Raw genomic sequence first — 15,108 nt, forward strand, 5'->3', positions numbered from 1 at the left:
AGCACTTTAATGAAGACATTTCAAAATGTCTCGCACCTTGTCCCTGAATTCAGATCTCTTCCAGAAATGAACAGTGAGGAATGTGGTGCTGTTTTTGAGCCAGCCAAGGTGATAATGCAAGATACCCACACTGGTTTTAGTTGATATATGCTTTAGTTGATCTGATTTCTTTTGTTGAAGTTCAAAAAGTGTGGTTCAAAAGGTCTAAGTTTGCACTTCAGACACTGGGAAAAAAAGTTCCTTCCCTTGGAGGAGGAAGGCTGGTTTTGCAGCAAAATTAATATTTTTCTTCTGTGGGGCTGTTAGAAACAGACTTTACAATGAATAATATTTAAAACACTTTGGCTAGAAGAACACATTGCAGCTGGTTTTGTCTCGCAACACACTGGAATACCTGCAATTATCCTTCAGGTATAGCAGCCTTCCCAAGACCTATTGACAACCTCCTGGGGTGAACCCGTGGAAAGGACACCACACTCCCAAGGTGAAGGATCCTGAGATGTCCCCTTCTTCTTCCCTCTGCCAGAGCTCTGTGCCCATCATAGCCCACCTTTTCCACCGGCACCCACTACTCAGGACAGGGCTACAGGTCCCCCAGAAAATCCACAGGGAATCATCTCCCTCTTACGGTGCGATCCCGTACTACACTTGGGTGCGTCCTCCCAGCTCCCCGGGGCTCGCTGGAGCGGGCAGGAGAGCCGGCAACAAAACCATAGCAAGAGTGATGTAACATGGGATGGGCTGGAAGAGGGAAGAGGGGATTGCTGTTGGGGAGGAAAACGAGGGCAGAAAGGTGAGGATGAGGATGATCAGTCTCTGAGGGAAATGGGAGGAGATGATCACCCGCGGCTGCTGAGGAAAGGAACCAGAGCTCCCAGACAGTCCTTTCCATACCAAATCCGAAAATATTCCTTTGCCCCGAAGGCTGTGCTGGGGCATAAGGTCCCTTTGCACAGGTAAGGGGAGGGACAGGTCTGTCTGCCCATCGCACAGGTGAGCACTCACCTGGCAGCGCTCGGTGCTAAGGCTGAGGCATTGCCGTCACCAGTCTACCCAAACTCTCACAAATTCCGGGTAATCCTTGTCGCAGAGCTGCTCTGCCTGGCAGAGCCTGCAAGGCTCTCCCTGGCACGGGGCTGTGGCTGGGGCAGGGAGGGCAGGAGCCAGGGAAGGCAGGAGCCAGGGAGGGCAGGAACCAGGGAAGGGCAGGAGCCAGGGAAAGCAGGAGCCAGGGAGGGCAGGAACCAGGGAAGGGCAGGAGCCAGGGAAGGCAGGAGCCAGGGAAGGCAGGAACCAGGGAAGGCAGGAGCCAGGGAAGGGCAGGAGCCAGGGAAGGCAGGAGCCAGGGAGGGCAGGAACCAGGGAAGGGCAGGAGCCAGGGAAGGCAGGAGCCAGGGAAGGGCAGGAGCCAGGGAAGGCAGGAGCCAGGGAAGGCAGGAGCCAGGGAAGGGCAGGAGCCAGGGAAGGCAGGAGCCAGGGAAGGCAGGAACCAGGGAAGGGCAGGAGCCAGGGAAGGCAGGAGCCAGGGAGGGCAGGAACCAGGGAAGCAGCTGTGCCCGCTGCTCTCAGCTCGGCCCTGCCGGGATCACCACGGCAGACCTCGCACAGCTCCGTCGGATGCCTGCGCAGGGAAAAAGCCAACCAAGCTTGCCAAAACAATCCTTGTGGCTGCAGGGATGTCAGGAAGGCTGTGCCAGAGCTGGCCTGCTGGGCAGGGCCGGTGCTGTCCGTGGAGAGCAGCTGCCTGTCCGGGAAGCACAGCAGCTCCCTGTCGGCCCGGAAAGGGCTCCAGGGGCTGCTCCTTCCCAAAAAGACTCGGCTGCCCATGTGCTCTGAAGGTGCAAGCCCAGAGCCTCCAGCACAGCAGTCCCAGACCAGTCAGGCACAGAGGCTGATCCTGGTTTCCATCATCAAGCTGATAAACGGGAAACCTTCATGCAACTGTTGCTGCTATGTCCATACACCAGCCTTCAAATAGGAATGCAAAGTGTTCAGGTTTCTGACGGTGTTGTTTGCAGAGCCCAGGGCAACTGAGGAAGGCTCACTTCATGATGAATATTTAGAGAGAAAAGCCAGCCTAGGTTAACAAGAATTTACAGTGAATCTGGTTACATTAATTTAAAAACCAAGCTGTCCCATTTGCTCTTCACACTCTATGATTTTCATAGACTTCTCCAGGTCTGACTGATTACTTTAAAGCCAGACTATCTGTGTCCAGTTGACACAAGCAGCACTCAAAAATGTAGTTCAAGCGCAGTGCTCAGCAGCAGTGCAGGGACAGGTGCCACACACGGGTGGCAGAACCTCTCAATGTGGGCACATCCCTCCTCACAGCCTGTGGCAGAGGCACAGACCCTCCACAGAACTCCCCTTTGCATCTCCCACAGCTCAGCTGATCTGACACAGCCAGGTGCTCATTCTTTGAGATGGATCTGAGAGGTATCCAGGGGCTGCTGGCTGGGGCTGGATTTCACAGACTCCTCCTGGGCCCAGTCCTTGTCTGCCTGTTTTGCCCCTAGAGTAAATCATATTGATGCACTGCAGCAGGAGTTAAGGGGAAAAGTTGAATATAGTTGAACCTGGGTTTATATTTTGGATTTGCTCATCCCTTCCTGAAGAGTGGCCAAGTGCTTAAGTGCTGTTCATTTTGTTGGGTACATTCTTAACAGTGTGAAGGCTCCTTGCTCAACAAATCTGCAATACAGCTAATTAATCTCAAGGTGAATTCCAATATACATGAGGTCTTCTATTTACAAGTTTTCCCACTTCTTGCAAAAAATGAAAGATGAAGTTCTCATGTAATGGCATGAAGTTACAGACTAGCAATAGCAGACGAGCTTCTAACTTCCCATTAACACAGGGAGTGGGTGGGAAATAATTCCAAACTGGCCAGGTACCTTCCCTCTAGTTCTGCCAGGAGACACCACACATGGGCAGTGCTGCTGCACCAGTCGTGTCGCTCTCTAGGTGAAATCCCTGGTCCCAGAGACCTCTTGATCCCCACAAAACCAAGGCAGAAAGGAGGAGATAGGAGTCTGTAAATCCTGGGTCCTCATTTTCAAGGATTTCTCCAGGCTCCCAGTCTTTCTCAGTAAAAGATCAGCATTCACTGCAGCATGTGTCCTGCAGGAGAAAGATCCCTTGCAACCTACAGTTCCCTGCCTGCCCTTCACGTGGAGTTAAAACAGGACCTCTCATTAACCTCTTGTCTATTTTGGCTTAATAGGGTACATCTCTAATCACACTGAAATTATAGGGAAAAAGGAAAAAAAGTCCGAGTATTTATTTGCTATTCTGGAGTAATAGTTTCTGAGCAATGCTACCTACAGATAAAATGGATGAAGATAAAACAGACAATATGGAATTTAACAGATAGTCATGGTACAGCAAGCAGAGGTAGCCACGTTCTACTGAAGTCATAATTTAGAAGGGAAAGTGGGGGGTGCAGGGGGAAAGAAGAGCAAGAAGGATATCTACTGCTAGGGGAGGCGGTGATGGAGAGGGAAGAAAAATACCTGCAATGAGATTTGTGAAAATCACCAAGTATTTCGTTCACAGCCAGTGTGCTATTCATGCTCCCAGCGCACAGTTGTGTGGGAGGTCTCTGTCGCACCTGGAGGGAGCGTTTGGATTATTCAGATTTCTTTGTGTGACCAACTCCTCCCAAGTGAGCTTTCACCGAGCGGCAGTGACGGCAGCCGCCTGCAGCAGGCTGGGGGCTGCAGTGGCGAGCTGCCTCTCCCAGCAGCGGCAGCCACCGGCACTGCTCCCGGCCACCAACTGGGTGACATTCCATGCTGTGTAAATTACATCTTCTACGAGTGAATGAGCAGCTGGAAATCCACAGAGTCATAACTGGGAAGGCCGAGGGGCCATTGCCATCAGCTGCCCAAGCTCCTGTATAACTGGCCATAAAACTGCAGCCCCGAGCTCCCGCATCCAGCCCGGCAATTCGTGCCCGAGCAGGAGTGAATCTGTGAGAAAGACACTCTGTCTTCATTAAAATCCTGATGTGAGTTATAAATCCTGGCTGAGAGCTCCTAAGGGCTAATGACTCTCACAGAATTCATACCTTATTCTTGCTTTGGGTTTGCTCCTAGCCACAGGGTTCCTTACCTGCGTTACTTCCAGAGCTCCCCTACAAAAATCAAACCTCATATTTCATTGTACCAGGGTTTGACAGGCTTGAAGACCAATGCTGTTTGCGGACTAGATTCACACATTGCCCTGAGCAAACAAGGGCCATAGGATCACCCACCCCGAGTATTCAGGACATTCATCCAATATATTTTACACAAATGATTTGCTGAGCCCTCATCTAAAAGAGCTCAGCAGGTGCTTGCGCCTGCAGTAAGAACACACAGGAAAAGTAAGGAGTGGGAGAGCTGGGAGGACTGACCCAGAGCTGATTCAGGAGAAGACTGCTGGCAGTGTGACAAGTGTCACTGGGGACTGAGGACTGAAAGAAACCAAAACAAAAAGAGCACATTTTGGGAAAGATGAAGAAAAGGGGTTTGAAACAGAGGTGCCAGGTGTGGGGAGGTCTCTGCCTGGACTGAGGGCCAGAAAGCTGCTCTCAGGCACCGTGCTGGGAGCGGGCAGCTGCAGGAGGCAGCTGCCAGTCGCCAAGGCACAGGAGAGCAGGGCAGGGCAGGGGGGCAGAGTTTCTCGGCATTCACACCAGGCAGAACCTGACCTCCCATTCCCATGGCAACCCTAACCCAGCTGCGGCGCACGGAGGCAGACGAAGCATTAATTTCCCAGCAAAGCCATCTCAGACCCTCGGCACGCGCGAGGCAGCCGCCTTTGGGTTGCTGGGGGAACCGTAACTTTTTAATCACACTGCATTAAGGGTTTTATTACTCTGCATATTTAGAAGGGTTGGTTTATTCAGATCCAGAGAGAGAGATTTACTATTTTTACTGTGTCTTTCAGATTACCCCAGACTTTTCCCTGCATGGATGCTGGTGCAGCTGACCAGGGTACCACTGCTGAGGGCAGATGGGATGCAAAATAGTTACAGTGTGTGCAAGCAACACAGCAAACAGAGATGCCAAACAGAGATCCGTAAAGTATGTGAGGGAGGGAGATCACTGAGGTGGTAGGTCAGTGCCTGATATAATATATATCTGTGGCTTTTGAGTGAAAAGACAACTGGGATAAATTTTAGCACGGTGTTTTACATAAATGGCAGCTACAAACATATTGACAACGAAAAAGAATGACAACCAAAGAAAATAAAAGAAAAAAAAAAAAACCCTCAGTTAGCTACTTTATGGAAAGACTGAGGAACAAATGCAACCCAGAAGAGTTTTCCTGCTCACCAGGGCCTTTGCACATCTCTGTTATTCCCACTCCTGGCCTGTACTGCTTTGCTCAGAAACATATTTAGAAAGCTTTTAGAAAAACATCAGCATTAGTCATTGTTTGAACCAGCTGGAAAAAATGACCTTTCCTAAACATTTGGAAAGGCACAAGAGTGACTGACCTAAAGAAACCCTTGGAGGTTGTCCTGGACTCAAGGCTCAGATAGACTTGTTTCCTCAGATGTAGCTGTAGTGCTTTAACATATCCCTGCAAACTTGTCCCACAGGCTTGGGTGTATTTAGGCTCCCAATGAGCCACTTGGCCCATTGGAGTGGCTGGAAAGGGTGGTGTGGGATGCCAGGGCCAGGCATCTCCTTCGGCCCTGGCAAGAACTGAGAGGTGCTGTGAGGCTGCGTGCAGCCCAGGCAGGCGGAGTGGTTTTGGCTGCCCCTGCCAAACCTTACAAACAGATCAACTCATGCCAAGCAAAGTCTCTTCTGAAAGTAGCAGGAAAACCAAAATCTGTCAGCATTGTGACATGTGCTTTGGAAAATCCCTTCCAGTGCTCCAGTCATCCCAAGCTCCATCCCAGACCAGCTGAGCAGCTGGCTGTGCCTCGGTCCCAGGCTGCTGCTGCCAGCCTCATCTGTGGCAATGATGTGTCAGGATAGAAACAAGATCTGCAGCTCCTTTCCTGCTCTGGCTGCTGGGTCTTGGAAGAGGCCTGTGGGCACCAGAAACACCAGAGACTCTGCAGGGGGTAAGAACTGGTTTGTTTATTCCAATGCAATAATTATTGGGAGAAGTCAAAAACAGGAGCTAGTAGCATGTGTACCATGGTGGGCTGCACAGATTGGGGTGCTCCCACTGCTCATGTTTGTCGTTTCCTCCATCTGCTCTCCTTTCTGTCTCTGCCAACTATTCTACAGCTCCCTAGGCCCTTCCCACTCCCTTCAGCAATGCCCATGCTCTTGGTAGTACCTGCACCAGGAGCTGTGGTAGCAGCAGCCGGTGCCCCAGGGGTTCTGGCACTTTGCTCTCTCATCTCCTCCTCTAACCCTGCCAGCTCAGTGTCTCCTCACTCGCTTTGCTCCAAGGCTGATGATTTTCATATTTTTGAAGATTTTTGGGCTTTGACTGTCAGGCAATGACCAGGCAAAGGCATTCCATACCAAAAGGCTCCAGCTGTGCTGGCGAATGGCCACGCTGCAGGACTGAGGGGGCTGAGTAGAGCACACTTGCCAGGCTGCAGCCACAGAGTGACCTTCATGTGGTGGCTCAGGGACAGCTGCCCCCACTGTGTGAGACTGCTTGTCATAGAGGAGCAGTCACCCTTGGTCAGACCAAATGTCCATCTGACCCCACAGCTTGTCCCTACCAGCCACAGGTGCCATGTGAGGAGAGTGAGGACAGGGTGAACCCACTCCAGCACCTTCCCAGCCTCTCCTCCCCACCATGGGGATCCAAGGGGCCTCCTGGGCTGGAGTTAGTGTCTCTGTAGGCAATAGAATTTAAATTATTTTCCTTTCATGAGTTTTTCCTGCCATGTTTTGAAGCTGGGCTGGCACTGGCAGGCTCCCATGGCAGAGCCCTACTGTGTAATGACATGCAGTGTGAAAGCACCTCTCTGTTTGAAGCTGCTGCCTCCTGCTTTTGCTCCATGCCTCCAAGGTGTTGGCTGGGAAAAGGCAATGAATGGCCTTGGCCTAGTTACTATCCCCAGGCCTCTTCTATCAGCTTTTTGGCTGAAAACCACTCCCTGTTCCCTGCTATTGCAACTGCTCTACACTTTCAAGTAGGAGCTGGCTGTCTGGGGCGGGCTGTTGCACTTGGCTGTGGGGCAGAGGCTGAGAGCCCAGGGTGGCACCTGCAGCTGCACACAGCAAGCCACCAGTGCTGGGCATGCATGCAGCTGTGCTGCCCATGGGGCTGGGCAAGGGACAGCGCTCACACCTCACCCCAAAACCTTGTGCAGTCACTGTCAATGCTGCCAAGCCTTTATTTTTCAGTGCCCTTTTCTTATCCATTCAGCCAGTAACTAGAAGCACACAATGTATTTTCAGACCTAACTTAGAAGTGCTTCAGGTCTGCAATAGGGTGATTCAGCTGCCAGTGCTGTTTACTTTAGTTTTACAATCAAACTGGGCAATTACAGCCCTGAACAGCTTTTAGAGACCACATTTCCTTGTCGTGCTGTCAGAGCTTGCATGCAGCGCTGTCTGTAAAGCACTTTGCACACCCAAGTACGTGTCTGAAGGTTTTCTAAAGCAGGTGGAGAATAAAGCCCTGGGCTGTCACACCTCTTTCCTCTGTCTGCTTGTAAATCCACCTTCCTGTGCCCTTGGTGACACTGCCTCATTGCCAGAGGATCCGGCACACTCTGCTGGGGATGCTCCCCAAGATGACAGCTCGCAAAGGATTGCTGCAGGATTTGGGTCACGGCCGGAGCGCAAGGTGGCATTTTCTCCCTAATGAAAGTCTCTCTCACAGCTTTTTCCTTTCAGAGGAAGAAATCTTTGCAGCCCACAGAGCCATTTGTACTGGTTTAATGATGCTCAAGACATTTATCCTGGGGAAGAGTTCTGCCTGAGCTCCCTGTTTACTTCAAACCCAGTTATTTATAACAACCTTTCCTCCAGTTCTTGAATCCTTCACCTGCACAAACATCTCCTCTAGATCATCTTTATTGAATACAGTTAAGTGTAGCTCATGGAGTTATTGAATTACAGGCATGAACTTAGCAAAATGAGATAAATCACTCACGTATTAGCCTCTCTCTATTAAACACATCTCACCCAGAGGCATTTTTCCATAAAACAGTAACTATATATCAAGCATTTGAATATTTGAAGCAGCTAAGGCGGGCTTCTCCCAGCAAGAAGGCACAAAACAGGAATGTAGCAGCCCCCTCTGAACATGTTTAACTGCCTAAAATATTTATTAGAAATAGCACCCGCTGTGTGAGGCTTCATGAGTAAGGGCCTGAGAGCTGCATTTGCTCTGATTTGTCTCAGATTCTCTTCCATGCAGTGTGGCACTAAGTGGAGATGAGCACTGGCAACCACCCAGCCCTGACACCTACCTCTGGCCAGCCCCTGGCACAGCAGGGACAGTGCCCTCCCTGGGCTCACTCCCCACTGGGCCCCTGCTAGGCACCAGCTCTAGAGGGACATTTTGTCTTTGAGAGTGAGTGGGGCTTGATGTGGGCAGGAGCAGCACAAGGATATGTTGATGCCATCTGGGAATGCGAAGGGGACTCAGTTGTGAGCTCAGCCCCTGGCATGGAGGAGGAGCAGCAGGTCTTGGTACTGCCCCAGGTCCTGGTACGGCCCAGCCCCAAACCACATCACTGCCTGCTTGTCCTGCAGCACACTTGCCTTCATGCCCCTCCAAAGTATCTGCAAAATATTGGCTTTTCTCTCTAGGTAGTTTTCATTCTAGCACATCTTTTAACTTCTTTTACCGTGGCCTCAGCTTTGGTATTTTCAGAGTCCATGACAAATCCATGTATAACCTTCCCTGCTCTGTGGTTTGACATGTCTCAGGTTTTGAGGGGATTTTTTTCCCTTCCCTGTGTGACTTGGAAGCCTGAGGGGGTGTGTGATGGTTTATTTGGGAGATCCTGATCCCCAACTGCATCTGCTGCAAGCCGCTGATGCTGCAAAATTTTCAGATCAAAAGACTGACTGAAATACCAATGGAAAAAAAAAAAAAACAAAACAAACTACCCACATATATACAATAATCTGCCCTGATACATCACTGTGAAGATCAGCAACTTCTCAGGACAGGTCATGTTCTGCATCATTGTTCCTTATGCACAAGATTTTGTTCTGAATAGCTCTTGGATATTAACATTTTATAAATTATTAGCATAATCAGTATTTTAATCCCTAGCATTATTAAGAATCACACAAGCATCAGCAAAAGTGTATTTGTAACTTCATGGAGTATAAACTACCCTGTTTAAATACTACTGTTTAAGGTGCTGCTCTTCTACAATCCATTAATTAGGTTTCCAGCCAGTGAAAATGGTTTTCAATCTGGATGTTCAACCCGTTTCTCTGGAAATGCCTTTTATTAAGGAATAACCTGCAGATTCAATAACAATGATGGCATCTCTACATTCCAGTGTCCTCTGGGGAGGACACCAGGGTTTCTCTGCCCCATTTTGCAATATTCTGTAGAAAAATGGAGTGGAAACAAAAGCTGCACCCCCTCCACCCCCCCTTCTGCTGCCTGTGGCCCTGCACCTGCACCCTTCAGGACCCCCCTCAAATGCACTGAACCCCAGGAGCAGCACTTGTGGCTGCAGCATGCCTGGGCTTAGTGCACAGTGGGATCAGTCACTGCCCATGGGCACGTGTGTACAATGTGCTGGAACAAACCAGGGGGCAGCTCCCCTTTCATGGCCTTTTGTTCCAACTGCAGGTTTGTTATACCCACTTTGTCCTCCACATTCAGATTCCATTTGGCTTTTCCTCATTTCTTTGAGGTATGTGCATGTTGCTGGTTTATGGACACTGCACAGTGCACCATAGGTTACTCCATCACAAACCTCTGGGATACCATTCCTTCTTGTTCCCAGTGAACTGGATTTCATACTTTTTATTCTCTACTTAAAAAACCAGACAAAAGTATGGCAGACAAGCTTTCTTTATAATGTTTTATATTGATCCATTTTTCCTGCCTTCTTTCCTGGTAGAAATGAAAATCACTCTTAGAACTATCTAAGAAGAGCCATCCCACTCTGTAATATTTTAACCAAAATGATCCATCTCCTGTAAACAAGACCCAGCATGTGGTTCATTAGAGCAGTGGTTTGGCATCTGTGTCACCAACTTACCCCATGACTGTGCTTCACTGTTCACACACACTTGGGATGCTGCACTCATTGATGTTCTGTGGGCATGGGTACAGCAATAAATCCCCAGGGGGCTTGGAGACAGGATTGCAGATCTGGCAGACACTGGAAGCACTGTGAGGAACCAGGTGCTGTGTAAGGCAGCTGCAAGACATGAGCTGTCTCCTCCTACAGCCCATTAGATCTGCCTTCAAGAACCCACATGCTCTGCAGCTTTTCAGTCAGACAAAAGCAGGTTTCCCAGCACTGTCCCTTCTGAGAGTGGGTCCCCACATCTCACACCGATGTCCTGCTGAGCCCCAGGGCACCAGACCAGCCAGCCTGACTAACCCATCATTGCCCACAGCCACCACCTTCTCTCCTCCCCTCAGACCTGCACAGCACTGCCTGAGCCTCTCTCCTCCTCCTCCTGGGGAGCTGGAGAAGCGTGATTGCAAATAACAGCCTCACCTCTTCACCCATGGAGTGGGGGCTGGATGAGATCTGATCAAGCAGCTGCTTATCAGTCCTGGGCACTGTCTGCCCATGACTCAGGAGCCATAGGCTGCTCTGTGTCAGAAGTCCCTGCAGGGTTCTCCCAGCAAGGCTTCCAAAGACACTGAGGGTATTTTCAAACCAGCTGGTTTTGTCTGGTGTGCAAGTAAATTAGGCAGCTGTATTGCATACCTGTGTGGCTGATGGCAGTGGAATATATTTTAGGAGTTAATACAGGGATTTCCTGGGCTGGGACATTACACTCCTTACACCTTTTCTTGGTCTGAAAGCAAGGTCCCAGAGCAAAGCAGGTGCAGAGGACATCAGGAGCGCCCAAGCTGTGTATGAGCTGTCTGCATTGAGCTGAGCACACCTCAAAACAAAACCCCCTCCCACAGGGATCATTGCTGGCACCCAAATGCAGGATTTGACCCCAAAGAATCCTTCCCCAGTTTGCTGAGTATCTCCATATTCTGATCTACAGAAGCACATGGCTCAGCAGGTGTGAAGAATGCCAAACAACATATCCTACTGTCTCCCCTGCTCAGGTAAGGGAACAAACTCACTAAGGTGGAGCTTGGCTAATGTAAGAACTTCACAGGTCCCTAATTATACTTGAGAAATACTATAAACAGAAACAGAATTCTGATTTTAAAAGGTGGTAAAAAAAAGCAGCTCTTAGCACACCTGGCCAGCATAAACCAATGTAGGACATGGTCAGATTTTGGCACAGTGGATCAGAGAAGTAATGAGATCCCATGAAAGACAGGTGCTCTTTACACCTCAGGGCAAGACAATAGCTCTGGGCCTTCTCAGTGTAACCATGGGCCTTCCATAAGCATCTGCTGAAGGGCTTTTCACCTCTGTCTCAGCATTCCTTTAAGCACCATCCATACACAAATCCCTACTTCACCTCCCTCCCTCAGTCACTGCATTCCCTATGTACCTAACGGGGCGGCAGAGGCACCTGCTCTTCGCACGCCCTGGGTGACACTGCACAAATTCAAAGCTCCCACAAGCATGAAACAAAGGCTCCAAGGATATGGCAGCCTTCCCACATCCCCGGCTGAGCAAATGGAAACACTTCCCAAAAGCACATGCTGTAAAGGCTGTCCTTGGTGGTTCTGTGGGCTCAAGGCTATGTGCCAAGATGTGCTAAGCAGCTTGAACAGCAACCACTCCTGCACGAGCCCTTTCACCCTCTCCCCTGGCTCAGGGCACCTACGTAGGACCAGAAATGAGAAGGGATAGTTAAACTCAGGGATAACTAAACTCCTTGAGAGCCAAGGAAAGGCACCCTAATCCTGACAGGCTGAAAAGTACTTTTTAACATCTTGTGACACAGTAGCTCCCAGAGCAGTGATAGAGCTCATCCAGATTCCCATCCTGGGCTGGAGCTGGCTTGTAACACCCCCAATGGCTTCATTAACATCTGTGCCAGTGCCCAGTTCTCCAGCACAGGATCCCTGGACAGTCCTCTGGAGACAGCTCCTGCCATCACTGAAGCCAACCTCCAAGATAAAGGTTGCCTGAAGTCCTTGAGGAGAGGAACTTATCACAAGAAACCTGGTAGAAACAGCAGCAGCTTTGTTTCTGTTTTGCTTTCAAAGGGTAAGCACCTTTTTCTCTCTCTATCCTACTGCTGTAGTACAGTTTGTACATCCCATCATTCAGCTGTCTGACAAATTATTTCACAGTGTTCTTTATCCATAGCTGTGACAAGCAAATTATACTGATTTAGGCTCATCTACCTTGGTCTCCAGGGATGCTGGATATTAAACTCTGAACTGGCAGCCTGAAGCACTGTCACCACTCAGCATGAAGGAAGATGCTGGGATGGCTTCCCTACTCAACAAAAAAAGGCTGCTCTATTCAGGAGAGGAACTAAAATATGACGAAGGGAGCACCACATTACTCATTCCTTCTGCAGAAATGAGGCTCATCTTAGCCACAGCAACAGCATTTACTCCAAATGGCAGGTCTGCAACTTCACCACTGGCTCCAAAAAATACTCTACATCTTTCCTTCCTGATACACAGTAAGTCCTATGAGATCCTGCAGGCTCCATTACCCCACTTGGTGGCAGCCAAACTGCCTAACCATGCCCATAAAATAATCAACAGGCACCACACATGAAAGGGAGAGATCACGGCTGGCCTTTCAGTGAAGCCAGGTTTGCCCAGCCAGAATGAAGGATTCATAGAATATCCTGAGTTGGAAGGGACTCACAAGATCATCAAAGTCCAACTCCTGGCCCTGTACAGGACAACCCCAAAAATTACAGCATTGAGAGCATTACCTAAGTGCTTGAGCTCTGGCAGGCTTAGTGCCATGGCCAGATCTCTGGAAAACCTGTTCCACTGTCCAGCAACTCTCTGGGTGAAGAACCTTTTCCTAATATCCAGCCTAAACCTCTCTTGAAAAAAAAAAAACCAAAAAACTAAAAGAAAACCTGAACACTGGCCTACCCCTCAGCTGAGCATTGTTTGGGCACTGCCATGGGCAACTCGGCGAGTGCACTGAGTATTTTCCTATTTACATATATGCACAGGAAAGAACAGGACAAAACCAGTCTGCTAGTTCTTCCTTCTAGGAAGGTGGTACTGCCCTCCCACCACTAATGCTGAAACCCTCTTCAAAAGGGATCAGTGCAAAAGTTATTTATTTTTTCTAAAAGCAGCTGGGTCTTTATTTGGTATGATAAATGCAGACCTGCCACAGGCCAGGCTTGCTGGGAGTGCTAAGGTTAAGGTGCAACTGCACATCTATCCTCACAATCAAGTTAAGCTTGCAGCCCATTTTCAACATAAGCCTACTCTAGCAAAACAATTTGTCCTTTAATCAAAGCAACAATGACAGGCTCCCAGACTCCAGCTATTTTAAATGCACTCAGATGGGTCCAGATAATTGTTGGTGAGTAAAGAAAAGCTTTGAAGTTCTTGAATCCAGCAACAAAAGCTGAGCCATGTGAGGAAAGAGGCATGGCTGGCAGGCTAGCTGCTGCTGCTGCCATCTCCTCATGGGAATTTGTAACTCTTCTATTAAATCCTTCTCAAAGGTGCTTTCTTCTTCTCCTCTCTCTGTAACCCTCATGTAAGAGCCCCTCAAGAGCCTAACAACAGGATTAATGTTTTTATATACAAGAAGGTAATTTAGAGCCTTGCCCTCTGTATTCCTAAAGCCAGTATTAAAACACTTATTTGATGTGGAAGATTCCTTAAAATTATCATGAATATGATGCAATTGACCTTATCTGCAATACAGAATCATATCCTGTCTTTTAAGTACCAAGGGTTATGCCAAGCATTGAAAAAGTTTTTCTTTCCAAAGTCCTAAAGAAAAAAATCTCAAGTACCTCCTAACAAATGACCAGATGACTGAGACATAAGTACAAGCCCAATATTAAGATCTGACTTCCCTGTAGGATACGTTTGTTAATGTAATCTGCAACATATCTACTAAAAATGAGAAAACAAGTGAATGAAATTGAGAATAGCAGGCTATTCAAAACTAAATGCAGAATATAATTTAGTTTCATTAGAAATACTTGATAAGCTGCATCTTTAGCTCAAATACATTCTTAATAATAAAATTAAATTCAAGCATAAACTAATGTCAAGAGCACCTTTTGTCAACTGGATGCACTTCCTTTTGCAAAAATGAAATTCAAACAAGACTGCTATTTTTCAACTGTAGACATCACAATACAGTGGCATCAAATAAAGTCTGCTATTATATGAATAATATTATCTACTATGCATTAATATAAATATACATCAATAGGGAAAAAAATCTGGGCCAAGAGCACTTTAGCAAAAAAAAGTTACTCTTGGCACCATCTGAGTACTTGGGAACAGTCTGGATAATGCTGGATGGGCAAGCCTAAAGCCTATATATAAATTAAGAATAAAAACTGGAAGTGTTTTCACTTGAAAAGCAACCAAGAAGTTTAAGGCACTCCCACCTATACATTAATTTGTTCCATAAACAAAGGAAAGACAGATTTTGACACCTTTTATGTCAAAATTAAGAGGGCATCATACAGTATCATAGAAGCAGCATAAATTCTGCACTCAGATTTTCTTTAGTTTTAAGCTTCCTGAATACTTGAACCTGTAGTCCATCCAGTCAGGTGTCCAGTCCATCCAGTTTTATCTTCACTTCAAACATGGTTTGCCTTTCAGGCAGGCTAACGATTTGGTTTTTGTTTTGCCCCCCATCGGTATCTCGGTGCATTTGGATGAATCACACCAGTTGATCTTCATACTACATGAAGCACCTGCAGAAAAATATCCTGCATGTATTGCATATATTTATGTCCATGGTATGGTATTATCTGCCAAAATAAGGATAAGCTACAGAAACCTCAGAAGAACTATGCACACAGGAATGCCTCTGGATTTTGTAGATGAAAAGGAACTGTCTGATCTAGGAAATGTCACTAGTAACAAACCCACTTTCAG

The 15,108-nt window shown here is 48.1% G+C and overlaps 1 protein-coding gene across 2 annotated transcripts in view; it reads right to left on the reverse strand.

Moving 5' to 3' along the window:
• Positions 1-15,108, reverse strand: part of CDK8 (cyclin dependent kinase 8) — a 98,593-nt gene that overhangs the window by 13,823 nt on the left and 69,662 nt on the right. For both annotated transcript variants that reach the window (XR_014955597.1, XM_085580397.1), the window contains exon 14: positions 1-14,924. This exon is cut by the window's left edge. Coding sequence is in view for 1 of the 2 variants with exons in the window: in XM_085580397.1 (XP_085436523.1) it covers positions 14,907-14,924 (18 nt within the window). In the remaining variant the exon portion in view is untranslated. The remainder of the gene's footprint in view (positions 14,925-15,108) is intronic.

Source organism: Lonchura striata, chromosome 1, assembly GCF_050655825.1.
Source record: "Lonchura striata isolate lonStrDom1 chromosome 1, ASM5065582v1, whole genome shotgun sequence".
Classification (NCBI taxonomy): Eukaryota; Metazoa; Chordata; class Aves; order Passeriformes; family Estrildidae; genus Lonchura; species Lonchura striata.